This window comes from Drosophila takahashii, chromosome 3R (assembly GCF_030179915.1).
Source record: "Drosophila takahashii strain IR98-3 E-12201 chromosome 3R, DtakHiC1v2, whole genome shotgun sequence".
Taxonomy (NCBI): Eukaryota; Metazoa; Arthropoda; class Insecta; order Diptera; family Drosophilidae; genus Drosophila; species Drosophila takahashii.
The window spans coordinates 31195098-31220139 of NC_091681.1; the positions used below are offsets into that span (position 1 = coordinate 31195098).

General features: G+C 38.9%; 2 protein-coding genes across 7 annotated transcripts in view; both read right to left on the reverse strand.

The window, feature by feature from the left end:
• Window positions 1-21158, reverse strand: LOC108065378 (uncharacterized). 3 transcript variants are annotated; one of them, XM_017153354.3, is made up of 4 exons: window positions 21056-21158; window positions 18366-20252; window positions 6927-7269; window positions 1-1079 (listed from the first exon to the last, which is right to left on the reverse strand). In XM_017153354.3, the coding sequence occupies exons 2-4, from the start codon at window positions 19823-19825 to the stop codon at window positions 672-674; spliced, it is 2211 nt and encodes a 736-aa protein (XP_017008843.2). In that variant the 5' UTR covers window positions 19826-20252; window positions 21056-21158; the 3' UTR covers window positions 1-671. The 3 variants fall into 3 exon arrangements, with proteins under 3 accessions (XP_017008843.2, XP_070072624.1, XP_017008848.3); XM_070216523.1 differs by lacking the exons at window positions 18366-20252; window positions 21056-21158 and adding an exon at window positions 7364-8137; XM_017153359.3 differs by lacking the exons at window positions 18366-20252; window positions 21056-21158 and adding an exon at window positions 7340-8135.
• LOC108065392 (WD repeat-containing protein 44) overlaps window positions 7132-25042 on the reverse strand; it is a 21717-nt gene continuing 3806 nt past the window's right edge. For 3 of the 4 annotated variants that reach the window (XM_017153376.3, XM_070216521.1, XM_070216522.1), the window contains 3 exons: window positions 24173-24991; window positions 23984-24112; window positions 23167-23923 (listed from right to left, as the gene is read on the reverse strand). In XM_017153376.3, coding sequence (XP_017008865.2) covers window positions 23768-23923; window positions 23984-24112; window positions 24173-24991 — 1104 coding nt within the window. In that variant the 3' untranslated portion in view covers window positions 23167-23767. Of the gene's footprint in view, window positions 7270-23166; window positions 23924-23983; window positions 24113-24172; window positions 24992-25042 lie in introns of those variants that run through there. The other variant, XM_070216520.1, reaches the window with a different exon arrangement.

Here is a 25042-nt window from a genome sequence, read left to right on the forward strand (position 1 = left end):
CTTCATTCAAGTTTTTTTATTCTTTATGCTTTTCGTTAGGTTTATAAAATGTTCAGCAGCTAGCCAGGAAAATTGCTATAGTATATACAAGTGTTACTGGTCAAATGCATGGAGTAACATATTAACCACAGGATCTAGCTAGATCCAGGACATATATTTTTTAAGGCTATTAAACAAAAACAAAAAGTTATCGGTGAAACCCATCAAGCCCAAACCACAAAGAGAAAAAATGTACAATAAACTTACAACTGAAGATCACAAAGGACTCCTAACCATATAGAGGTTGGTCTTACGAATTCTACCAATTAATATTATATGTTGGGTCTTCCTTATATTTGAGGTAAGCAGCAGTTAATTTAGGCTTCAAAACAGGATTTCATTTTTTTGGGGCATTTCGAGAACTGCTACTACGTAGGTCACCCAAAATTTAGATCAGTTCTTCGCTCGTAAATCGCTCGTACACCTTATTTATCGGTTATATCAAACTAAAACTATGCTTGGAGCAGGCCACTTTGATTGCCCAAACAGCTCGGTTGGTCCTGCATTCCGAATGGGGATCGGCATCTGGGTTGGGATCCATCTCCTCCAAGGGATGAGGCTACGGGCACATCGCTCACGATCGCCTTGCACATGACCGTCCTGACTCCGGCGAGGAAGTCCGAGAGGTAACATCATGTGGGCCGTGAAGGTGCCGGTGGTTTTCGCTCCAAGGAGGCGGAAGAGGATTGCACTTGCAAAACGGCAGGCGGCGGCGGTGGGGGGGCACTTCGCATCCGGGGCACCGGCTTCTGATCCTTATTGCCCAGCGAATCCCTGAGCACCTTTGGCTGCGTCGTTATGACCTTTGGTATGGTTCCCAGATGCTTCGACCGTCCATCTGCAGCGCCCTCGAATCTCACGGACTCCACGGACGAGGAAATCCTGCTGTTGCCCTCCTCATCCAATTCGTTGCCATTCTCCACCTCGTCGTCCTCATCCTCGTTCTCCTGATCCTCGATCAGGGCCCGGAACTCTTGGATCGATTCGTTTAGCACCCACAGTTGTGAAAGCAACGAGAGATCTAGTTGACGCAGTCCGTTCTAGAAAAATTAAATAAAACAAGATTATTATGATAATTATACAACCGGAATGGGTGGGTCTTTCTTATGTGACAAGTGTTTTTTTTATTAAAATTAAATTTGATAGTAGATTTCCTTTTATTTTCTATATTCAAAAATAATTAATAAATTCATGAAATCTTTTAAACGACTTAATATAGACAGGCTACAAGCAGAACAAGCTGGTTTTTATTTGATTTATAATTTTAGAAGACAACTTCAAGTAATAAAATAGGTCAGGTATAAATTTTGTTCTTCCCATTTGATTAAATTTATTTATTTATTAAACATGTTTTTCAGGCTTTTAAAATGTATTCCAACTTTCAAAGTTACTTAGTTACTGTCGATATGGGTGTATCTCCATTGATTTATCATTTGCAAAATAGTTACTTTACATTTTATAGATTTAGATTGCCTTATCCGAATTGCACATCTGTCTGGCTGGCCATGAATAATCCCAAATACTCGTGTCCTCTTAAAGCCTTGGCCTGTATTTTCCGCCAAACATGACGCTTGTGGTCAAAATGAAAGTTCCCCTGTCGCTGTCTAGTAGGAAGGAAAAATCTCATTTGTCAATTAATATCGCGGCATAATATCGCGCGAAAAGAAAAGCAGAAAAACTTTCTGCAACCGCGGCAGCATCTCGTGGTATTAACAAAATCCGCTCAAGCCTGCCTTTTCGCTTCAGCCAACTCCCACTGAATGCAAATTAAAACAAGAGAGAACGCTATAGTCGGGTTCGTGTCTCGACTATCTAATACCCGTCACTCACTAGTCGGGTTGGTGTCCCGACTAATAATCGTAACTCAGGGAGTGCGAGGGAGATAGATATAGAAATTTTGATTGCGTATAACTTTTTAATGAATGGTCCGATTTGAAAAATGTCTTCTACATTTCGATAGGTATAAATATGCACAACCAAATTGCATTTATACTTCTCGGAAATCTTAAAAGGTGTTGGCGTCAGACACATTTTAAAATCGTTAGGGGGCGATTGTGGGCGTTAGAGGGGGCGTGGCACTCGGCTAAAATAAACTTGCGCTGCGTAGGAAGCCCAAGAATATGCGTGGAAAATCTCAACCTTCTAGCTTTTGTAGTTTCCGAGATCTCAGCGTTCATACAGACAGACAGACGGACAGACGGACAGACGGACAGACGGACAGACGGACAGACGGACATGGCTAGATCGACTCGGCTAGTGATCCTGATCAAGAATATATATAGTTTATAGGGTCGGAAACGCTTCCTTCTACCTGTTACATACTTTTGCACGAATCTAATATACCCTTTTACTCTACGAGTAACGGGTATAATAAAACCAAATAAAAAAGTAAGAATTGAATGCGAAAATAAAAGAAATTTAAGCAGCATGGAAGTTAACATTTCATTTCGAAAATTTTATGAATATTTTAATAAATTAAGCAATGAAACTTAAATGGTTTTTAAATATTTATATATTTTCTAAACCATAAATCAACTGTACCGGCTTTCCCTTTGCGGTTCCATATAAAGACCACAAAACTCAATTTTCTTCACTTCCGTCTAGAATACGGTTAACAATTTCTTCGTCGATATTCAATACCTTTGCATCTGCTTTTTTCCGCTTTTCCTCAACTTTCCCAACAATGAGGAAGTATCTACGTGTTCTCCACTAAAAACTGTCCATCTGCATTTTTTTTCCATTTTCCCCCATTTTCCATGAGCCAAGTTAAGTGTGAGTGTGTGCCAGTTTTTCGCAGCTTAATGCCGGTTGTACAAAACCTTTTTTGCCACTTCTGGCGGGGGCGTCGCCTTGGTTCGAATGTGAATTAGTCGCAAATTAACATACTTAATTAACATACTTGCAGGGTTAGCCGTGGGAAGTTGATCTAAATAAGTAGAATTGTGCTAATACCATTAGTTGGCTTGACCAGAAATTACCGATCAATGTAGGTCAACTGCTAGATAAGTAAGAATATTTTTGATTTGGATCTAAAAAATCAGATCAGAATGTACTGAAAAACCAGTTCATCCAATTTAATTTTCTGAGCAGATGATAAAGATTTTAAAAAATATTTTTGAAGACAAAATTAAAAATTATTTCTCTTCCTGAACCTAAAATAAATTCATATTTCTTCAACTGCTGTCATAAATCAAATCGATATTGGTTGACAATTTAATTAGCCCTAAGCTCTTTGCGCTAAAATTGCTTAGGGCTGTTCAGAGTGCTTATATTGAGTGGCCCGTGGTAATAGGAGGCTTTGACACAAGCAGAAGCCCTAAAAGTATTTCTTAAATGCAATGCAGCGCCAAATGGCAATGAACGCTGCAAATGCCAGACAAGGCTGCCACTGCCCTCTCTGTTTGCGTTTATACATATAAAAGTCACATCTAGGTATACTATATATATGTATGGATCTGCCCAAGATCCAAGATAAATAGTGGCGCGTTCTATCTTTAGCCGGGAAGCCATTCAGTTTACATCAAAGATTTGCGAAGATTTCTGCACTGATGCGTAAACTCTGCGGCTGAAAAGGCGGCACCTTTGCTGAGAAATGCGGAAGATCAGGAAATGAAAACAAGCCGGGAATTTCAACAATTATCTGTAGGAAAAAAGAGAATCCGAATCCCAGATGTTTGGCTGCCATTTACCGCAATCCATTTTGTTTTAATCCAGATATTTGCATTTTAAAATTAGCATAGGGAAATGAAACGTACATTTTTATAACCCCATTCCAGTTGGTGGCATTTATCGATCATTTTGCCTTTTTATGGAAGTGGCTCGTGCTCTTTTTATTGTATTTATTTCAAACGTCATAAATTTACCGGTATGACAAAAAGTGTAGTTTATCTATTTTTGCCTTTTAAATAAAATGATCCGATTTTTATTATTTGTATAGATTAAAATAACCAGTACATATTGTTTAAACAAATAAATATAGTTAAATAATAAAACCTACTAAACATTTTAGGCAATCTTTTGCTAAAATACCATATATCAAACGAATTAAGCAAATAAAAGCCGACCCATTAGGTTTTCCAACACCCTTTTATTACACCCCACGGATTTAATCAACTCGAGAGGTAGGCAAATGAAGCAATAGATGGATTGCAGAACGAATATATATCTTTATAAAGCCCTCGGCGGGGAGGTTGGCGTGTCATGTTCGCGGTCTGATAAACAGAGCTCGGTTCGCATGTGCCAAATAAAGTGGAACAAGTGAGAAGCAGCTGAGATTAGCCGCAAATGGGGGTCTTTCTTGGCCAACGAGAGAGACTTGAGGCTTAATCGGTAGCCGACGATCTTAAGGCTGGAGAAAGAATGCCCAAGTCAAGGCCATTTTATGTAAGCCGTAAAAATCCATTTCATGCATTGATGCATTTCTTCTCACAAACTGTCCGCTGGCTCTTTAGTTACTTAGCTTCGAGCTTTGGTTGCCTCTTTTTTGTGTTCATAAATTTAATTTGCTGCCATAACCGAGGTATCTGGCAGAGCAACATAAATTAGCTGAAGCGGACCCGCTTTGTTGCTTTGCTGGCAGCTTGCTTACTTGCTCACTTGCCCGCTTGCCAAGTTGCCAGATTGCCTGGCTTAATGGCTGCGCATGCGCTGATTAGTCTTACTCCTGTTTTCTCCCATTGTGGCTCGACTTGGATCGGCTTGGATCGACCGACTCTACCTGGTGCTTTTTATTTCTCCCCGATGCGTTGTATTGCATTAACCAGGTTTATTACTTCATTTTCATCGTTGTACACATTAGAGATGGTGCCGCTGATGGCGATGGGAATGGCGGCTTTAACAATTGAGCCTAATTTGACATGACAATCATCTATTAATGTGGAGGGTATAGGGTATAAGATTTCAGGGTTTATGAGTAATGCAGAGAAATTGAGTTTTGGGTAACATTTTCTATGAGAAAACATGAAATATATCCTTTTGAATAAAAATATCCCATCGAGTTGAACTAATACTGCACTTTGTAAACTATACAAACTATAGAATGCATAATCGCATTAAAGGTGGCACGTCAAAAACTCATTGTGCCCCGGACTGAAAGCTGATCTAATAACCCAATAATAACCAACTACCGCCGCTGACCTTCAGCAAATATTTACTTTCAATTCGTGTCCAATATTGGGTGAGTAAAAGCGGCTTTATATCAAAAGTACACAGTGAGTGAACAATGCATATCAGTATCTATAACTTGGGTTCACCAAGAAGGCTAACCACTCAATCTCTGCCCCGTTCGGCATTCGAAAGCAAAAGCAAAAGCGGCCAACTAACATAATTGCAAAACAAAAACAACAAAAATAAAATAAAACACATTCACACACCGGACCCATACTTACTGGCTTACACACCCACCGAACTGAACGATCAGAGCTTGAATCGTTAATCAACCGACCGAAACCGAAACTGAAACATTTGCGAAAATAAAAAACCAAGAAAAGATAGTTCAGATAGGTCAACACACCGATACTCTAACAAATAAAGATAGTAATTAGTTTAAAAAATAAACCAAAAATCACTTCCCCTATTGATTCAAATCTATAGTACCAAGAAATTTGTGTTTTCTTTTGAATGGCGTCTAAACAACCGGGGGTTTATCTTCCCTTAATGGCATTTCAACTTGGCCAGCAAATGACTAAGACCCGGTAGAGTTAGATAAACAAAGGCCCACAGAGATATTGTGGCAACGAATAAATTTAAATGCCTCGCAGAAAAAATAGCACACAATAATAAATGGTTGGGTAAATACAATGACCAATTAAAGTGTCATTGGGCTGAAATCGCCAGGCTTTGATGTAACAAAAGGTAACAGCTAATAGAACTACCCATATGAAATGCGTGTAAGAGTAATAATAATAATAATAATAATAACAACATTACAACAGGAAATGTGGCCCACAAATATATCAATTTGAGCCCAAGACACTCGGCCAAGTCTTAAAAGCCATATTGCACAACAGCAGACATGCAAATTGCGCAAAATGCTTTAAATGGTGCACAATTTAGTATTTATTTCCAATTGTTCACCGCCGCCACAGATCGACGTCTAAATCGGAGCAGCACGAAAAAGTCAGAAGACTTTTGGTTTCGGTTTTGATTTGATCCGAGACAATACTATAAAATGGCCGCTCCTAAACTCAAGGCTTGCTTGTGGGGTATTTACACCTACGCCTAAGCGAGTATTAAACAGGTTCTTATGGCCATATTAATACCATGGAATATATATACAAGTGTGTATTGAACAAAATTAAATGTGAAAGGTTCGGCCAACATTTAGACTTTGCCCCTGCCGCAGAAGTTTCGGTATTAGGCGGCTGAGCTAAAGTTTACCGAGGCAGGTCAATAAAGTTCACTTCCAAATGCAGCTTATACCCTTAAGAAGTGTGTTATATTTTTGAGCCCGAGAGTGACAACATTCGAATAAAAATAACTGTGTTCGTCAGAGAACTGGTTTTGGGATGATCATTAAATTGGCGACTAAATTGTTTTGGTCCCAATGCAAATTTATTGAAATATTTTATTTTGAAACTGAGTCATTGGGGAAATTTAAGGTATTTCTGTATCAGGAGTAAATTTATGCAAGTATAATATTCTAACAGGGAGAGGTTTTATTTTTAAACGGATAAAGAAAAATATACGCTATAATTACAAATAATTATTACGAATTGACGTCCGTAGTTTATAAATGCGGGTTCTATAAAACAAGTGCCACTAAAGATTTCATTTCCCTCGCTTATAACATATAATGTTTTATAACCCTAACTCAACCGATCTTAGCTGATATTAAAACTCTTTTCATTTGCGATTAACAATACAATAAAATATGATTGAGATCTTACCATTTCCTTCCGCAGCGTCGCAATTTGTGCATCCAGAGTGCTGCCTGCCTCGACTGCTTGGGGGTTTCCTTTGGCGGATAAACTGGGGGATTTCGCTTCGCATTTCGCTGCTATTGCTGGTATAGCCGTATTTCCGTTTGGCGATGCGGGCAGTGACTTATCGATGGCATTCTCGCTGCTAACCTGGCTGTCCCCTGTAAAAGTGTCGTTTGGTTTTTGGCTGATATCGCTGCTGTTATTGTTTCCTTCCACATCGCTCAGGAGTCCCGAATCGGAGCACAATAGTTTGTTAAAGCCGATCAGAGATTTTGGCAGCGGTGGCAGTTCGCAAACTGAGTTACCACTGCAAAGACAAGATTTAAGAAAAGAAGGGTTAGTTCTATGAATTAGTTTAACTGAGAGACAATACATACAATTTATTTCCAACCCAACTATACCTTTGCTTGCCACCCAAATAGCCATAACCTTGCCAATAACCAATCACATGACCATCTAGACCATCATCACTATCCTTATCAAAATCATCTGTACCATCATCATCATCACTTTGGTTGATCATTTCGTTTAGGACCAGGGGTAAAACGGTCGCCGCCTCACCGAATTCACTCTCATCGTCATCGTATTCACTGCAGGTTGTGGGTGTTTCACCGTGCCCCAATCTCAGTTCCTCATCCTCGTCCTTCTCGTCAATGTTGAAGAATCCGTCCTGAAAGCGCTGATACCACTTGGCCACATACTGGGCGCTGGGGCAAAAGGGTCCGAAGGCATTGCGGCACTCCTCGAAAATCTGGGCAGGATGGAGGCGTCTCCGGAAGCCAAACAGGATGCACTGCTGCAGTTCCACAGGCGAGGGCGCCGGAATCGGCGAGAGGAACAGCTCATCCAGATCCTCGGACATTTTCGCTGACTTTGTGAGATGGCGCTTGAAACTTCTTATCACATTAGCTGCAAAGTTTCCATTCGAGACAATAGATAGGTGGATCTTTTAGATTTCATATTTGGAGCTGGAAAAGCTTGGTGTTTCCTTAATTGCAACTCAACGCATTTCCTTAGTTTCAACAGAGAACGAAAAACACAGGAACACAGAAATTATAGAACACTGGATGAGGTGATGGGTTCTTGCAGCATGGGATATTATCAGATGTTGGTTAGGCACAGCAAATGTTATGGCTTATTTGTATTATTTTCTATGAAAAGACTTGTGACATAAGCTGCAAAGTGGATAATAAACTATTTTTGTACATACTATATATAGGAATAAATATAAACAGCGCAACAGGGGGGAGGTATTTAATAAATACTATTTATTATCGATTAATCAATTGTTGACCAAGCAGATAAGATAAGTCCCTTTTTATATATCCTTTTTTCAGATAATTTAAAAGATTTCTAACAAAAAACTGGTCATTAAAAATAATTAAAGTGCACCAAGAATTTCTAAATTATAGCTTGAGCAGTTAGAGATCTTAAATTCTCATTGTGAAATCAGAATTGCACTCAAAAGAATGGCATTTCAATCTCAATCTGTAATATTAGCACAGGCATTCGTATGTACAAAGATACATGAGAACATGGGCAGGTATGCGAAAAAGATAAAGTTATGTACATAATGCAGGCACAACTCCATTCGTCAAAGAAAACCAGACACGAAGGCCATCAACTTATGGCTTTTAGAATGCTAACAAACGAGTTCAAAAAATTTGTTAAACAGTCTGTTCAGTCAGTTGCATCAAAGGCCATAATACAGTCGCAAAAACGTGGTCAATGCAATGGTAATTTGGTTTGTGACTTCATTTAATCGTAATGGAGATTACCAAATCAATGAACATATAGTCGGCATGGAAATTGCCCATTTTTCAAAGTAAACTGATTTTTGGATAGCTTAATCTTAAAATATTTTCCTTAGTAATTAAAATGTCCTCAAGGAAACTTTATTTATTGAGTCTTCTGAAAGTCCTTATATGATTATGACTAATATGTTGTTTATTAATAATATGAAATAACATTTATTGTCGGTCAATGATTTTTTACAAATACCTTTAACTAAATTCCAATACATTGTGCAATCTATTTGTTGTCATAACATTAAAAATCAACCTTTTAAAAAAGTCGTTTAGCTAAATAAAACCCAGCTGGTTCTTCAGTATTTCAATAGGGCTGACCGACAATATTCATAGCCATAATCAACACCTTTCATCTATTTTCGACCCACACGTCAAACTATTTTGAATATTCCGATTGAATCAGTCAGCAGATGTTTTAAGCTCTATATTCCCACCTTAATGATGCCTAATTAACGTGAATATACTATTATTAAAACGAAGAACTCAACAAGTGATCACAATTATAATTTCCTTTTTAGTTTCCTAGTGAACTGATATTACGTCATGAGATTTTCACACAAAAACACATTGGGAAAAGCGATTTTCTGCGCAGGGCAAGGCTGGAGGTCAACGAAAATGATTTTATACAAACACGTAGTAAGTGATGGCTTTATCTGAAATGTCTCACATGTCGGTTAATGAAAACACATGTATATCATAGACGATCCGCAAGTTGTTACTTTTCAAATAGCCGATGATGTTGTGAAGTAATAACACATTGGAAAAACACTGCGGCAACATATTTCTTTTTTAAAGACAACACACACAGAAATCAACACGAAAACTTTGTATTTCTTGTATTTATTTATTTGCAAAGCAAAGGCAGCAGAAAAGATATTATTATTATTTTTTTACTATTCAGCAGCATGTCTAATTTGGTTTGCTAATCTGTCATTTTTATCTGAAGAATTCACACAGCTGCGTAAACATTGTCATTAAAGAAGAAAGAAAAAAAAAGGGTCTTGCGATTCAGCGCGTACTCACAAATTACGATTTGTACAAACAGTATGGGAAAAATGAACATATAATCTGTATTTCCTAGTTCCGTTTCGACGTGGATATATTTTGTTTGTTTCGCTGCGAAATTCGCGTGCAACTAAAAATTAAATGCTGCCACTTTCGGCCACGTTGGAGCACCCGAGTCCAAATCGGAATCGGAATCCAAATCCCCGCAGTGAGCGAGCCCCAAGGAAAGGAACCTCAAAACAGAGAAAGCCACGCGATCGACCAGCACGAAATGCTCACGAGAGTGAGAATTAGGAATCGAGACAAAAATAAAAATATATAAGAAATGAGCAAATTGATTTAATAAAAAATAAAATGTCAAACAGGGTGTTTTAAAAGAGGGGAAAGAAAATAAGGAAGTAAGTTTGCTTTTTATAGGATTACCTTTTTTTATAGCCAATTAATTAATCCTTTATAGATACCATTAATAAAATTCATGGGCTAGAAACTTAAGATCTCCATATACAGATTATATTAATTATTTGCCCAAGTGCTTTTATGGTTCTATCGAGTTTAACGACTTTCAAGTCAACTTAAAAATGTAATAAGGCAAATAGGTAAGGTAATGGGTATAGGTATTCTAAGAATTAATATAATAATGCAACTTTAGTGATCTTAAATTGTAAATTCGAAGTTACAACAGAAGTTACAAAAAGACTTCCCCTGGCTGCCGTTTCCTGTAAATTGCTTTCCAAAACACAATCGTAAAATCGTCATACTTGAACCATAAGATCCCCAGCCGTGCACCACCCTGTAGTGCCCCTGTCACCATCCCATCCCCAGATATTTTTAGAATATAACAAAATAACACGCTCGCGCTGATGTAGTACATCATGTACGAAATAATCAGGCGGCTCTTCAACGAGACCTTAGGTCGATCCGAACCCGAATCCGAATAGCCGGCAATAACAGAAGAATCGTTCCCATTCCCATTCAGAAATATCCGAAAATGAAGGCGAGTGATGCAGCCGTCAAAATTTGTCTTATTTGGGACCCCAAACAGCGTCTCTTGATCTTTTTGTTTTGTTTTTAGTTCTAGAGAAGAGACCAAAGCGAATTGGGAGCGTGCGGAATGCGACTGTAGCTATGCTATATATAAACCGGGTGAATTTTTTAGAATCCGAACCACGCATTGCTGTGACCCACAGAAGAAGTGCATCGAACGGGGAAATTATACAGACAATTGCGCAGGTGGCACGTTGCAGGATGTGTCTTTTAAGAATAATATATATAGTGTATATAGCGCCATTGCGATTTCTCGACTCCACGGCTGCCTCTGCCTACGTGATCATAATACCAATAGTTGACCCAAAAATTTCACCAGACTCTCGCACATTTATGAGCTTTCCTTCGGCTAAAATGCTTGGCAAAACAAATGGCACTCAAGTCGAGTCGACAAGGTGATAAAAGGGGGATTTAAATGGCTGCGTAGAGATAGATCTGTGGGTCAGTTCTTCGAGAGACGCGAAGAGACTCTTTCTCAGCCATTTAATGAGGGCACGGTAAAGACTAATAACGCCGCCTCAAGTTGGGAATTGACTACCACACAATCGGGTTCCAGTTTCTCACAGTAACTTTCTCACGCATTCTAATAAGGCGTCGTTTTCCATTGTCTCGAAGACCGGAGGAACCCATAGAGTCCGGTGCAAATTAAGTGAGAAGTTACTGAGTTGCGGGTTAGTCTTTTTCGGGGGAGTTATTATCGCCCAGTTACTCACGTATTGTCGCCCTCTACGTGGAGCCACTCCCAAAAAAAAAATAAAATAAAAACCTCCAGAAAATCACTCATATCGAAGCGTTTTCGCTTTCATTTAAAATGCCCTCTCACAACTACTCACCGCCAGAGCCCATAAATTTCTATTTTCTAGCTTTTATTTTTCGCTTCGTAGTTTCTAAACAAATAACCAATAGAGTTAAATGCAAATGAGCCGCCGACTAGAGCGGTTTAGTTACCCAAATAAATTGTGTTGTGCGGCATACGATTAGTCGCGCGTTTCTCTTTCGAATCCGAATCCAAGTCCGAATAAAAAGCGAAATTTTGATTTCGGTTTCCTGATTAGTAGAACGAAGCCGGCCAATACCTTACCACCTTGCCCACCGCCTTACAAATAGCTCTTCGAATGGCTTAATTTATGCAGATTCACCATGTGTATACATATAGCATGATATCGGCATATCGGCCACTGCTGAGACTTTGTTCGCCAGAAACCCAAAAGCGAAAGCACCGCAATATGAGCGGGACATTTTTGAGAATACCACAAAATATGCAAGACACGCTATTGATCCCATTAAAAGAAAAGCAAAAATCAGGTAACAATACGAAAAGAGGGGCCCTGATGATTAATTGTCTTTTAAAACAATCGAGTTATCCCAATTTGGAACAAGAGAGCGCCTATAAAATGTTTTTTTAACGCATGAAATTGGTAGGAGAGGTTACTTATAGCAACAGCTATAAACAAAATTTAATACAAAAAAACCGATTGGATTTGAAAAACATTGTTTTTAAGAACACTCAAAAAATATATCTGTTATAGGCTAACCATAAATTTTATGCAATTAGTTGAAATTCAATGAAGTATCATATGGCCATAACCCTGACTCCGCTATTAAACTTAAACATTTTCAAGTCCGAGAAAATATACAATTTTTTAGGAATAATTCGAAACAAAATAAATTGATTTCGAAGCTTCAAAAAATGGTGTAAAATTAATTTACCACGAATGTTTTCCCATTTTTACGACACGCAGGCGTACAAATAAAAATAGGCAATTTAAAAACCCAAGTGCTATTAAAATTTCCTTATGTGAAAGTAAAATGTTCAGTGTGAAGCTCTTGGCCACCGCAAAACGAATAAATCCGTCCACTTGACCACCGAACGGAACAGGAAACTTGGAAACTTGGGCAATACTCGCGCACCTGAGATACAAATCTACAAATCCACAAATCTGCGCCAGCTTGGCTCAGACGGCTATTTTTGGCCAGACATCTGCGTGGAGTTGTTGGCATTAAAAAATTGGCATTAAAAATAAAAGTAAGGTAATACGACGGCAGAGTGGGGGACAAATTAAATGGGAAACGAGGTTTGAGCGCTGTAAAAACATATGGAATCTATTCGAATGAAAGGGCTTTTGTAGAAAATGAAAACAAAATCTATAAGCTAAATGCATTTAAGCATTGTTTAATTTAACCTTAGACCACAAACTATTCTAGTTATTAAAAAAGCCTCTATAAATATTACCCTTAAATTCTCCGACTTAAAGCCTAGATTATGTCATTAGTTTATAAACTGTAGCAGAGCGTACAAAAATAAGTGTGTGCTCTATGTTTTCGGTTTATGTAAGCCAAGTCAGCCCACACTCGTAGACCAAGTTGAGTGGAGTCCAAAAACTTCATCCACTTTTGGCTTCCAGGTCCAGCATGTTGGCTGCTTTTCCGCATGTTTTGTTTTCCGTTAAAATCAAGTTTATAGTGTCTCTGGGTATTTTGGCCACTTTTTGGCAAAGTTTGTCTCTTGGATGGCAGAGCGGTTTGGTCTGTATTCCTCACCTTGTAAACTAGTAACACTCATTTGGGCATTCATTTCTGGTACAAGTAGTTAACACTCCACTAATCACACAATTAATTGAGTTGATCTTTCACAGAGGGACAAGCTTAAGATCCATTGACCTGGTATTTCTTTTTTTTTTGTTGTTCAAAGAACAAAGGGGTAGTTGAACTCTGAGTATCTGTCGCATCATCTTGGGATATTTAACTGCTAGCCAAGTGAAACAGAAACAGAAGCAGAAGCATATTAAGCAGAAATACGAGTACTCCGCACACCTGAAAGTCAGTCAGTCAGTTGGATTGCCGAGTCACCTGTCGTACATTAACGGTTCTCACACTCTCGTAACAGCCTCAAAAAACCTGACTTGTATATCTTTGGCAAACACACAGAAATTACAACTGTGGCAGCTCTGGAAATACGAAAAACTACTGAGTGGCTGACAGCCATCAAGACTCAAGACTCGAAAAACCGAACTGAACCGGCCATGATTTTAATCGTAGTTGAAGGTGTTTCTGAGCCTAGTTTCTATGGTATTACCTTAAAAACCCCATATAAAATGTATATCAAAGGCAGAGAATACAACACAAATGGGAAAGGTTTATAAATCTAAGCACTTCATTCAACAAATAAAGCTGCAAGGATGGTTTACCTGTAATATGTTTATACTTTTTTTTTGGTGAAAGCTCTTGTGTTTGACCTGCTAATCACCTAAAACCCCTTGTTCAAAATAAATGAAAATCTGTAAAATCGAACTAAGATATATATAAAAAAAAACTACAGTTTCTTTTATGGGCTTCCAAAAGCTGCTTGCGTTTACATTGAATTTCTAGAGATATGTAAATCGCCATCTGGATTGACTTTCGTTCGCTTTGCCATTTCCCAGAAAATTATGTTGGAAAATGATTGGTGGTAAACAAGCAATGCGAAGCAATAATCAAGTTGCAGTCGTCGTTATTCAAGACATTACCACATGCAAACATTCCATTTCGCTTTTAATAATGCCTTACAAATGACAATTAGGCGCGATTTTCAAAGGAAAAGTAAGTTCTTTAAGCTCCAAAAGAGTGAATGAAATTTTTGTATGCTAAGGCAAAGAAATGAATTCACGGAAATGGCTTTATTTGAGTTTTACGACCTTTATGCATTCTTGTAAAGTACCAGTATTCTATACCTATAAATGTGTAGCGTATATATAGAAAAACGAGGAAACGGTAAACCATTCTTGATAACGGCAACCATTATGCAAATTGAAATCGAAGGAGCAATAACTGGCAATTGGGATTGGTGCAGCAACATTGCTTTCGCCATGTGAATGTGATTGAATTTGAATTTATTTTATAACGCTTGCCTCGAAGTTGCAACAGTTAGCCACAGCCGATGGAAATAGATATAGATATAGATAGTGTAGGTATATATATTTATCTCTGAATCACCTCATATGCATAAGAGCCAATCTACACGTTCGGGCATTTGAAAGATGCAATTTGCCAGTTGCATCTCGCTTTAGGAAATGACTTCTCGACAATGTTCGCTTAAATATGCATTGATTGTGTGAGTAATAGATAAAGTGAAATACATTATTATCGCCGCAAAGTGCTGGCTTGGGAAAGAGAGTCGCACCGAGTTATTTCAATTATATACGTTTTGTTATTGAAATGCAATTGTGTAATGCGTGGAAAAATTTTAAGTTTTCTTTGGAATTTTAATCATATTAAATGAATAATACGAATTTTTCATTACAATGGATGCAGTTATTGGTATCCCAAAAATAAAGGTAACTATAATATTGTTTGTAATAAAATATGTATTATATTACACAATTATTTCATACAATTTATTAATATTTTCATATAAGAAAGATAATATAATTCTCAATATTTCGGGGTCATCTATTTAATTGATTCTATTGATCCTTTTTCGTAGTTTCCGAACTCCGGTTTTAATTTTAAAATTTCTATGTTTAACCGTTTTTGGTGCCGATAGATCTTTCCCCCAAAAATATGGATATTTTGTTAGTAGTAAATAGATTATGATCGTAAATCATTATTTGCATAAAAAGAAAGAGAGACTTGGCAACAAAAAACAAAACTCAATCAGTTTTTTTTTTTAGTATGAGTTTTAGTCAAGAGATAAACTCGAAAACTTATTTTTATCAATCCTTGAAAAATCGCAACTTTCTAACAAGAAGCGCACATGATTAGAGAATATTAGCTCGTGATTTATGGCCCAGTCCAAAGCCAACTTCTATCGACCTGAAATTCTGATGGCTATTCAAAGCCAATGAAACGAAAGCCGCGCTTCGTGTGAATAAGCAAATATTGGAATATACATATATGCACGATATATGAAGTATCTTGGTCGTGTGTGCGATGGTGATGGCGCAAATGCCAAGCACTGTGAGTCACGATAATCACTTTTCGCGGCGACAAACACGTAGCGCAATATAGGAATATACATACGAGTATTTTATTTATATGTTAATATAAACACAGGCCCATTGTGTATAACCGCTAAAAACCGAACATTTCGAGTCGTAAAAGAGCGCCTCGAAAAAAAACGGGTTTTCGGCCACTTCGATTATTCTGCTGTCTCGCAGTTTGCTGCTCAAAATACTGACGAGTAAACCTAAATTGTTAATATCCCCAGTAGCCGCAGATACTTGCAAAAGCTCGCACATGCAATGTGCAACTGGCAACTAGCAATGTGCAACATGCAACACAAACCACATTCGAAATGATGTCAGCACAGATAAATTAATGTAAGCCAAGCCAAACCCGCTTCTGTGGGAGATCTCACTCGGAAAGTGTGCGATGAGAGGTGGTAAACAATGGAGGCCCCCAGATGATGAAGAGCTAGGTGCTCGGGAGCCAAGATTCAGATGCGCATTCCGTGGGATGCGCACGGCCGATCAAAACCATGTCAATGGAGCCCAGCGAAACTCGGTGAAATAATTGCGGTAGCTCGATATTTTTGCATATCCATCAAAGTCACATTCGAAACTATTACTGTGTTTATACGATGCCGAATTCACGCTATCATTTCACGCTTTCGGCCGATTCGTGCTTGTATAAACGCCATTTCGTGAATTCGGCAACACACGAAAGTTGACTATGATTTCAGCCCAAAAGCGTGATTTGGTGATATGCAGTATGGTAACTCTGTAAAAAATGATCGACGTTGCCAGATCGCTAGAAATTGAAGGCCTTTTATAGGCTATATCTCTAATCAGTGGTATTAAAAATTAGATATTTTTGCCGGTCCGGTATCCCTATCAGCTGAGAGTGAATAAAAGCATGAATTCTCGGCTGTCGTATAAACAGGGGTTATTTCTATTTCGCGCTTTTAAGCAATCGTGATTGCTATCGTATAAACATAGTATATTACGACCTCCAAACTCGATCTTTTATAGGTCTTCATTCTTTTCCTTTGACCAAAAGTTAATTTCCATATTCATTAACACTAAATATACTGCAATAACAATAAATATTTTTATAGCAGCGATTATGAATGATAACTCCTAACTCCTATCCATAAAAATACACAGTCCCCCCAATATTAATGTCATTCATAATGGTTGCAATCTATGCGAAGCCTAAAATGAAAGATATCATAGATCATAAGTAGACATCGGATTTTATGTAAAATCGTTTTTTTTTTAAATACGATTTAAAGCAACATTTTATTAGTTGCAAATTTGATTTATTAAGTTATAATTAGATTTAGGCAAAACTTAATTGAGGTTTTTGTAAAAAATTTGTAACCAATAAAATTTGGCTTTAAATCATATTTTAAAAAAAACGATTTCACCTAATATCCGATGTCTAATCATAGCTGACATATTTGATCCATAAACAAGAAAGGAAGCTAGCTTCGGCCAGCCGAAGCTTATATACCCTTGCAGATCATTCCTATTAATTAACAAATCGCAAAAATGTTCAATTTTCTAATATTTATCATTAATTTTCCGATCGTTCCTATGACAGCTATATGATATAGTCGTCCGATTTTGATCAAATTAAAATTGAAATTCGGAATTATTTAAAAAGAGTCATATCCTAGAGTAGAAGATAATACAATAAAAACCAAAGAAGCTAGAATTTATTTCCTATTACTTTTCCATTAATTTTCCGATCGTTCCTATGGCAGCTATATGATATAGTAGTCCGATTTTGATTAAATTAAAATTGAAATTCGGAAATATTTAAAAAGAGTCATATCCTAGAGTAGAAGATAATACAATAAAAACCAAAGAAGCTAGAATTTATTTCCTATTACTTTTCCATTAATTTTCCGATCGTTCCTATGGCAGCTATATGATATAGTCGTCCGATTTCGATAAAATTAAAATTGAAATTCGGAAATATTTAAAAAGAGTCATATTCTAGAGTAGAAGATAATACAATAAAAACCAAAGAAGCTAGAATTTATTTCCTATTACTTTTCCATTAATTTTCCGATCGTTCCTATGGCAGCTATATGATATAGTAGTCCGATTTTTTAAATAATTAATTCGAAATTCAGAAATATTAAAAAAATAACATCCCCAAAAGTAGAAGGTAATATTTCAAAAAACACCAAAGTTAGAATTTTTTAAAGTTTTTTTTTTTCCGATTGTTCCTATGGGAGCTATAAGATATAGTTGTCCGATCCGGTCGGCTCCGACATATATACTACCTGCAATAGAAAGAAGACTTTTGGGAAAGTTTCATCCCGATAGCTCAAAAACTGAGAGACTAGTTTGCGTAGAAACAGACAGACGGACAGACGGACGGACAGACGGACATGGCTAGATCGACTCGTCTAGTGATGCTGATCAAGAATATATATACTTTATGGGGTCGGAAACGTCTCCTTCACTGCGTTGCAAACTTCTGACTGAAATCATAATACCCTCTGCAAGGGTATAAAAAGGTATTATGTTTAGTATAAAAATATTTTTCTAGATAATAAAAGTTAGTATTATAAAATTAATTAATATTTATATTAAACCCCCTTTTCGAAACTCACCGTTTTCCGTTGCGAGAACGCTTCTCGGTCTCGGCCTCCTTGACGCTATCCCAGCTATCGCCCACTCCCGAGGACATGTCGTCCAGCCGCTCCTCATCCTCCATGCCCGAATCCTCGAGGCTGATGTGGCAACTGGTCAGGGTGACGGCGGTGCCATTATCGCCCACCTCGATCCAATCCGAGGTGCGAATGCGTTGGGATCGCTCGGTTCCGTAGGGCGATGAGTCCGTGGAGCAACCCGAAGGGCAGCGTTTCCTCGACGAAGAACCCTCCTTGCCGACATTCTCCTTCAGCGATTTATTGACCGCAAAGGTGAGGGTATCCTCTTCGTCCACATCGCCATCTGCATCCTCCACATTGTCCGCATCCACATCCTCGGTGTCCCCATCATCGATATCGATGGAGTTGTAGCGCCTGCGAGGTGCTACGCTTTTGGGAGTGGATGTGCTTGGAGGCGTTAATGGGGATTTGGTGGTGGGCAGCTGCTCCAGGGAGCAGGACTTGTTCCTCATGGCCGCCAGTTCCGAGATGAGCATCTCGTGAAAGGCCTGCTTCTTCTGCGGAGTATTTCCCACGCTAATCGAACTCTTCATGGTTTGCGTTTGGGGATGGGAACCACCGTTCACATTAATTCTCATGCAATTCCCGGAGGATTGGATGGTCAGCACGGGATCCGCCTCCTGTTTCAAGGCCTCGTGTTTGGTTATAATGGTGGTATCGGTGGCCGCCTGTTTCTGGCTCTGATTTATGATGATTTCCGAGAACAGACGCTCGGCGGCATTCTTGAGATTGTTCTTGATCTCCACTGTTCGGCCGGATAGAAATCCCCCAGGCGGAGTGCCCTGCTCCTTTTGAAGGCCATCCAGGGTGGTCTTGGATCTTCTGAAGAGGCCAGTGGATGGATTACTAGGACCCACCGGTATATCCTCCACATCCAAGGTGGCCACGGGCAGCTGAACTATTTTCCGGGGTCTGGGAAGCGGTTGGCTAGCCGGCTGGAGACCCGCCCTCTCAAAGTCCACCTTTCCCAGGCTCAAACGGGTCTCCTTGCGGGGCGTGGTCTGCGGGGAGCCACCGATGACGCTGATGGAGTTATGACGATTCACCGTGACCACCGACGAGGAGGAGGTGGAGATGGTGATGGAATCCCTGGGCTTGGCCGTTGGAACATCGGGTGCTTTGCGTAGTTTCAGCGGTTTCACGGGCGGAATGGGATTTGGCACCGCTGTAGTGGGCGTCTGGGTTTGGGCCTGTTTCTTGGGCAGATTAACACTGGGCGACTTGTAGACCAGGGTGCGACCCACTGCACTCAGTTGGCTAACAAAGGTGGGCTTCTTTTGGATGATGGGCGGCGTTGCTCCTGCTGCTGCTGCTTTGGGCCTGGGCGGTACTGGTGGACCTGGCCTCTTAACCACCACCGCTGCAGTGGCTCCTGCTGATCCGGCGGCTGTGGTGGCCATTGCTATATTCTCACGCCAAAAACCGCACTCGAAAACCAGTATTTTTAGGTCACTTCTCGAACGGCGAACAAGAGACTGCAACTGCGCTTATTTATTATTATTACTTAGCATAAGCGCGCAAATGGGAAACTAGTTTTGTTTGGCTCTTCTCACATGGCGATCTCCTCAGCTCCTCAGCTCCTCATCTCCCCGCCGATCCTCCAATGCAGCTGCCTTCGAAAGAGTCGATCTCTGATCTATTTTGAATATAGGCCAGTGCAACGGAGCTAGTTGGATGTTGTACGTTGTACGTTGTACGTTGTATGTTGGATGTGCCAAGTAACACTTTATTGCTCGGTTATTCTGCTATTCAGTTATTCGATATGGAATATGGCCACTCGGCTTTTTGCTCTTTGGCGAAACTCGTTTTTCGTTGATCTTTGGGGTTCTGTGGATTTTAAAGTGAAAGGGTTCCGTTTATTTTGGTTTCTCGTATCTCTACTTCGGGCCAATGGAAACTTTAAAGGCCCACAATGCCAAGCCAATTTAATAGTTCATTATTTTTGTTGGTAAAAGAACTGAAAAAGCCTATAACCCATAATAAGCAATCTAATTGCTTTATTATAATAGGAAATACACTTGAGTTCCTTGAGGTCTTTAAAGTGAAAGGGTTTTGGGATGGGAACTCTTATAACTGAAGGTAGTTAAATCAATTAAAATAAGCTTATTTCGGGCTAAGATAAGCTGACAAATGATGGAGCTATAAAAAACGATAAGCAAAGGGTTTAATATTTTAACAAAACCATAAAGGCACTTAAAATATTTAACAAAACACACACACGGCTTTAAAAGAATGGCGTTGGCAATTAACGGTTTTTGTTGTTTGTACAAAGAAGTTTCACTTTAGCACTGGAATTTCGGCACTTGCTGGATCTCGAGTTTACGATCTTTTAACGGCCTTTATTTGTTTAAATTTTATGTATATTATTTATGCACTGCACCCACAGGCACACACACACACCTAGATATAAATCACTGAAGCGATTTACAAGGCAGGGTTAAGTGAGTTTATATAGGGTTTTTCTTCGGGGTCTGTAGTTCCAGTAAAAAATGGAAGTTGTCTCGGGTTATTCTAATGAGTTGAGTGATTCATCTGCGTTTGTCAATAGTAAATATTGCACTTTTGCGCTTCAAATAGCTGAAAACCATTGCATCCGAAACACTCACTCACACACACTCAGGCACACTCACACACACACGTTGTTTTTGAACCGATTCGAATGCGAATACGAATACGATACTTTGAGATACGTCCGCTGAACGTTGCGCTTTGCACGAGAGCCAGAAATCAACTGAAACGGAGAAAAAAGATTCGAAAGAGCGAATGCTAAGCGCACCTTGCTCAATATTGTTGTTGCTACACGGCCACACGAGTCCGAGTGTGTGTGCGTGAGAGTGCGGCAGTGTGGGTGCTTTGGATAAACGAGTGACGCGGCAAAACTCGAAAAGTCTGCACTTTAAAGATATAAAGATACTATAGGCAGACGCGGAGCTACACTACATCTCATGTAAAATTGAAAAAAAAAAATTCAAATAAAAAAATTAAATTTGAAAATTTTACTATATTTAAATTATATATTATTTTCTTATTTTTAAATTTCATCTAAATTATGTCATCTTAAATATCAGTTTTTATAAAACGTAATTATTCATTCAACTGCAAATATAAATTCCCATATATTTTTAAATTAATGATTAATTAATAATGAATAAACGAATAAATATTTAAATAGAATTTACTGTAACTCATGTTTCGTTAAGGACAGCAGCTACAAAACTTTGCTTTGTTTTCTTTGTTTTTTTTTTTTGGAAGACCCTTAAATAAAACCCCAATAGTTAGAGTTTCGAGTAGTTAGAAACAAAACGAGTTGAACTTTAATTTATCTTTAACTTTTCAACCGAAACCAAAACCAGCTCTTATACAATTCTGGTTCCTCTCTTTTAAATAGCTCTCCGGATTTTCGGAAGAGAAACTTGGCACATGGCCAGAAGTGCATTGATTGCTTCTTGAAAACGGGTGGTGTACTATGAAGATGATGTGGGGACCCCCGTTTGCCGGCGTCTGGCTGCTGTTCGTTTTTTGCCTTTTTTCGGGGGGTCGTCTGGCGTTGCAACAGCTGTTGTTGCCGCATCGCGACAAAACACCCGGCCACCCCAACTCCCAAAAATAAAATCTTTATTGATTGCATGTGCAAGTACTACTGTATGTAACATAGGGTGGACTTTCATGAACCAAATGGTAATGTAATAATATTTTGTAAAATCTAAAAGCTGTGACTTTAAGAAAAAATCACACATACGTAAAAAATTACTCATACGACATGTTAACTCGGTCAACCAATTTTTTAAGAGAACTCCAACCGAATTGGAAAGATGTGCAAAATGTGTATTTTTAGGGTGAAAGTAAGATCCCAACAAAGGCATCCATTTAGTAAAAACAATTTATAAAACCAAAAGGGGCATTTTGAAGAGGGAATTCTTGGATGACTTTCTTTAATAAATGTGAAGAGGCATCGAAGAAAAATAACCAGAATGAATATATTAAATTCGTATTCATAAATAACTTCTACCATTTTTAATTGTTTTATTGAAAGTTGTAAAAAGGCAACACTACGTATGAGTAATAAGTCCATTTGTATTTGGAGACACCAAATGAGAATCTGGTCCACCCTTGTAAATATGCACAGATTTTATAGAATTACTATACCATGAATGCATGTTACATGTAAAAGACATGAAATGGGAAGTTAAATTAATTGCTCTAATAGTACATCCCTCTTCACCACTTTTACTAATGTCACTGCTGAGTAAAAGGCCCCAAAAATGTGATACTTTAGAATGTCCGTATGTAATTTATGGGTTCTCACGGCAATGTTTTTGGGGGTAAAGCCATTTGGAAATGGTGCATTCATTATTGAGCGAGTAGACGGTCATCGCTAAACTATGCAAATGAGTTAGGGAAGCCAAAAAACCAATCAACAGGAGCCAAAGCATTTAAACCAATGCCTGTTTTACTCATGTTTTCAAGTACTTCAACCCTTCGCGCGATTATAATACCTAAGATTTACAAATGTCTGCAGTGTGGTTCCCCATATCGAATTACACCCATCTATGTTTACTTTGTACTTATTACTAGCACGCACCTGGGGAAGCCCCAAATACGAAGGTTAAGCTTTTGTTAAATAGCCGCCCAGCCCGTAGGAATGAATGTTTTAGACATACTTTAATCCCGAAGCACTTCAAAACCAAGCCCCCTTCCTTCATCATAAGCAATAATTTCGTTAGGAGAATTAAAGTTACAGTTTATGTCCTGTTTGCACATTTTTACTTTACACAAAATATAAGTTGTTTAAAATTTAGTTATAATAAGGGGGTTAGATTAAGTTTGTTTGATTTTTAAAATAACTTATTTTCGATTCGGCACTCCGAGTCATTCGTACCCTTGCAGGTTGGCCAGTAGTTCGTTTTTAATCTACATAGTTAAAGTCAAGTTGGTGACTTATGGCCAGACGGACAGATTTAATCATAATCGAGAATATCAAAAAACAAAGCTTCTGTACAGTAAAAATGTAAACTTACAAGGGCATAACAATATACAATTGACTTTCGAAATAATCAACTTGTTAAAACAAATACCTATACACATATTCACACACTCAGCGTTAAAAATACATAACATATTTTGCGTAAGATTAAACAGTTCGCGCCAGCAGCAATTGTTAACAACTTTTACAATGGGGGATAGAAAATAGGTGTTTGGGGACAGACAGAAATTAGTAATTACGGATTATATGCATATGTATAAATAAGCGATGGCGCTAGTTACTAACGATACAAAATGTCACAAAAATAAAATAATATTTTACTTTTACTCTTCTATTTATCTCATCCACTACCTAAAGACTAATCCGCGATGGCCGTGTAGGGTAGACTGCTGTGCTTCGGCTTCGTCTTGTTGATGAATACCTTGATGGCGCCATTGAAATCGGCGCTGACCAACACATAACCACATCCCTTTTTGTGCTGCTCGACCAGGGGATCCGGCTGATTGTGAGCCAACTGGAATGAGGAATCATTTTTATTAGAAGTGCTCTTATAATAATCTGGATTATCACCCACCTTCTCATTCGAGATCTCGTCCGGTTCGGGCTTAATTATAGCCTCTGGGTGTGGAGCGAATATGGCACAAGTGACCGTAGCATTGTGTGCTTTAATGCCTTCCCAGAAGTCGCTGCGATCGCGCCGAACCTGCGGGTAAATGTAAACGTTATAATAATATTTTAATTTAATTTTTAATATTTCACCCACCGAGCTGAGTTTCGAGTAGTCGTGGTTTGTTTTCCATATATAGATGCATTGATTCTCGGACCCGGCAATTATATACTTTCCATCGTTGCTAAACGATCCCTTGATTTGCGAGGACACATTCAAGTATCCCTTGTACTTGCAGGACAAGTTCAAGTCCCTCAAATCGTAGAGTCGCACTCTGCTGTCGTTGGAGGTGACTAGAATTTTGTCCTCGCCGGGCATCGGTTCAATGCCACTGATCTTGCGGCCAATTCGATTTTTACCCCTGGTGGAGCGCACATGAATCTGCGTATGGTATTTCAGCTGATCCGTGTTATAAAATATGCAACGGCCATCGTACGTTCCGACCACAGCAAACTGTCCGTTTTGGCAGAAGTTGGCAGCCGTTATAAGCTTCGCCTGGCCATCCACCTCATTCCACAGAGCCACCTTCTTGTCGGGTATATTCCACAACCTCAGCTTGCCATCGAGACTGCCACTCAAAAAGTAGCGATCATCGCGCGGATGGAACGCAATGGCGGTGACAAAATCGATATGCTGAAAGCAGCAAAGGCACTCCTTTCTGGAGATGTGCCAGAGCCGCACAGTCTTGTCCATGCTGCTCGACAGAATGAAGTAATTCTTCGACCAGCTGACGTCCAGCAAATCGGAGGTGTGTCCATTGTAGGTGCAGAAGGGTTTCGGCATGAAGGGCCCCGTACATTTCTCGGCGGCGGTGGCCATGGCAATCGCTTCTTCCGCCGAATGCTGCGAGACGAGCGACTCTTGCGAGGGCGTGGGCGAGGATTTTTGGTCAGCATTGTATTTGTTGCGCATGTCCTTTAATGAAATGATTTTGCGTTAGGTAAATGTATAAATAAAGGGACTGCA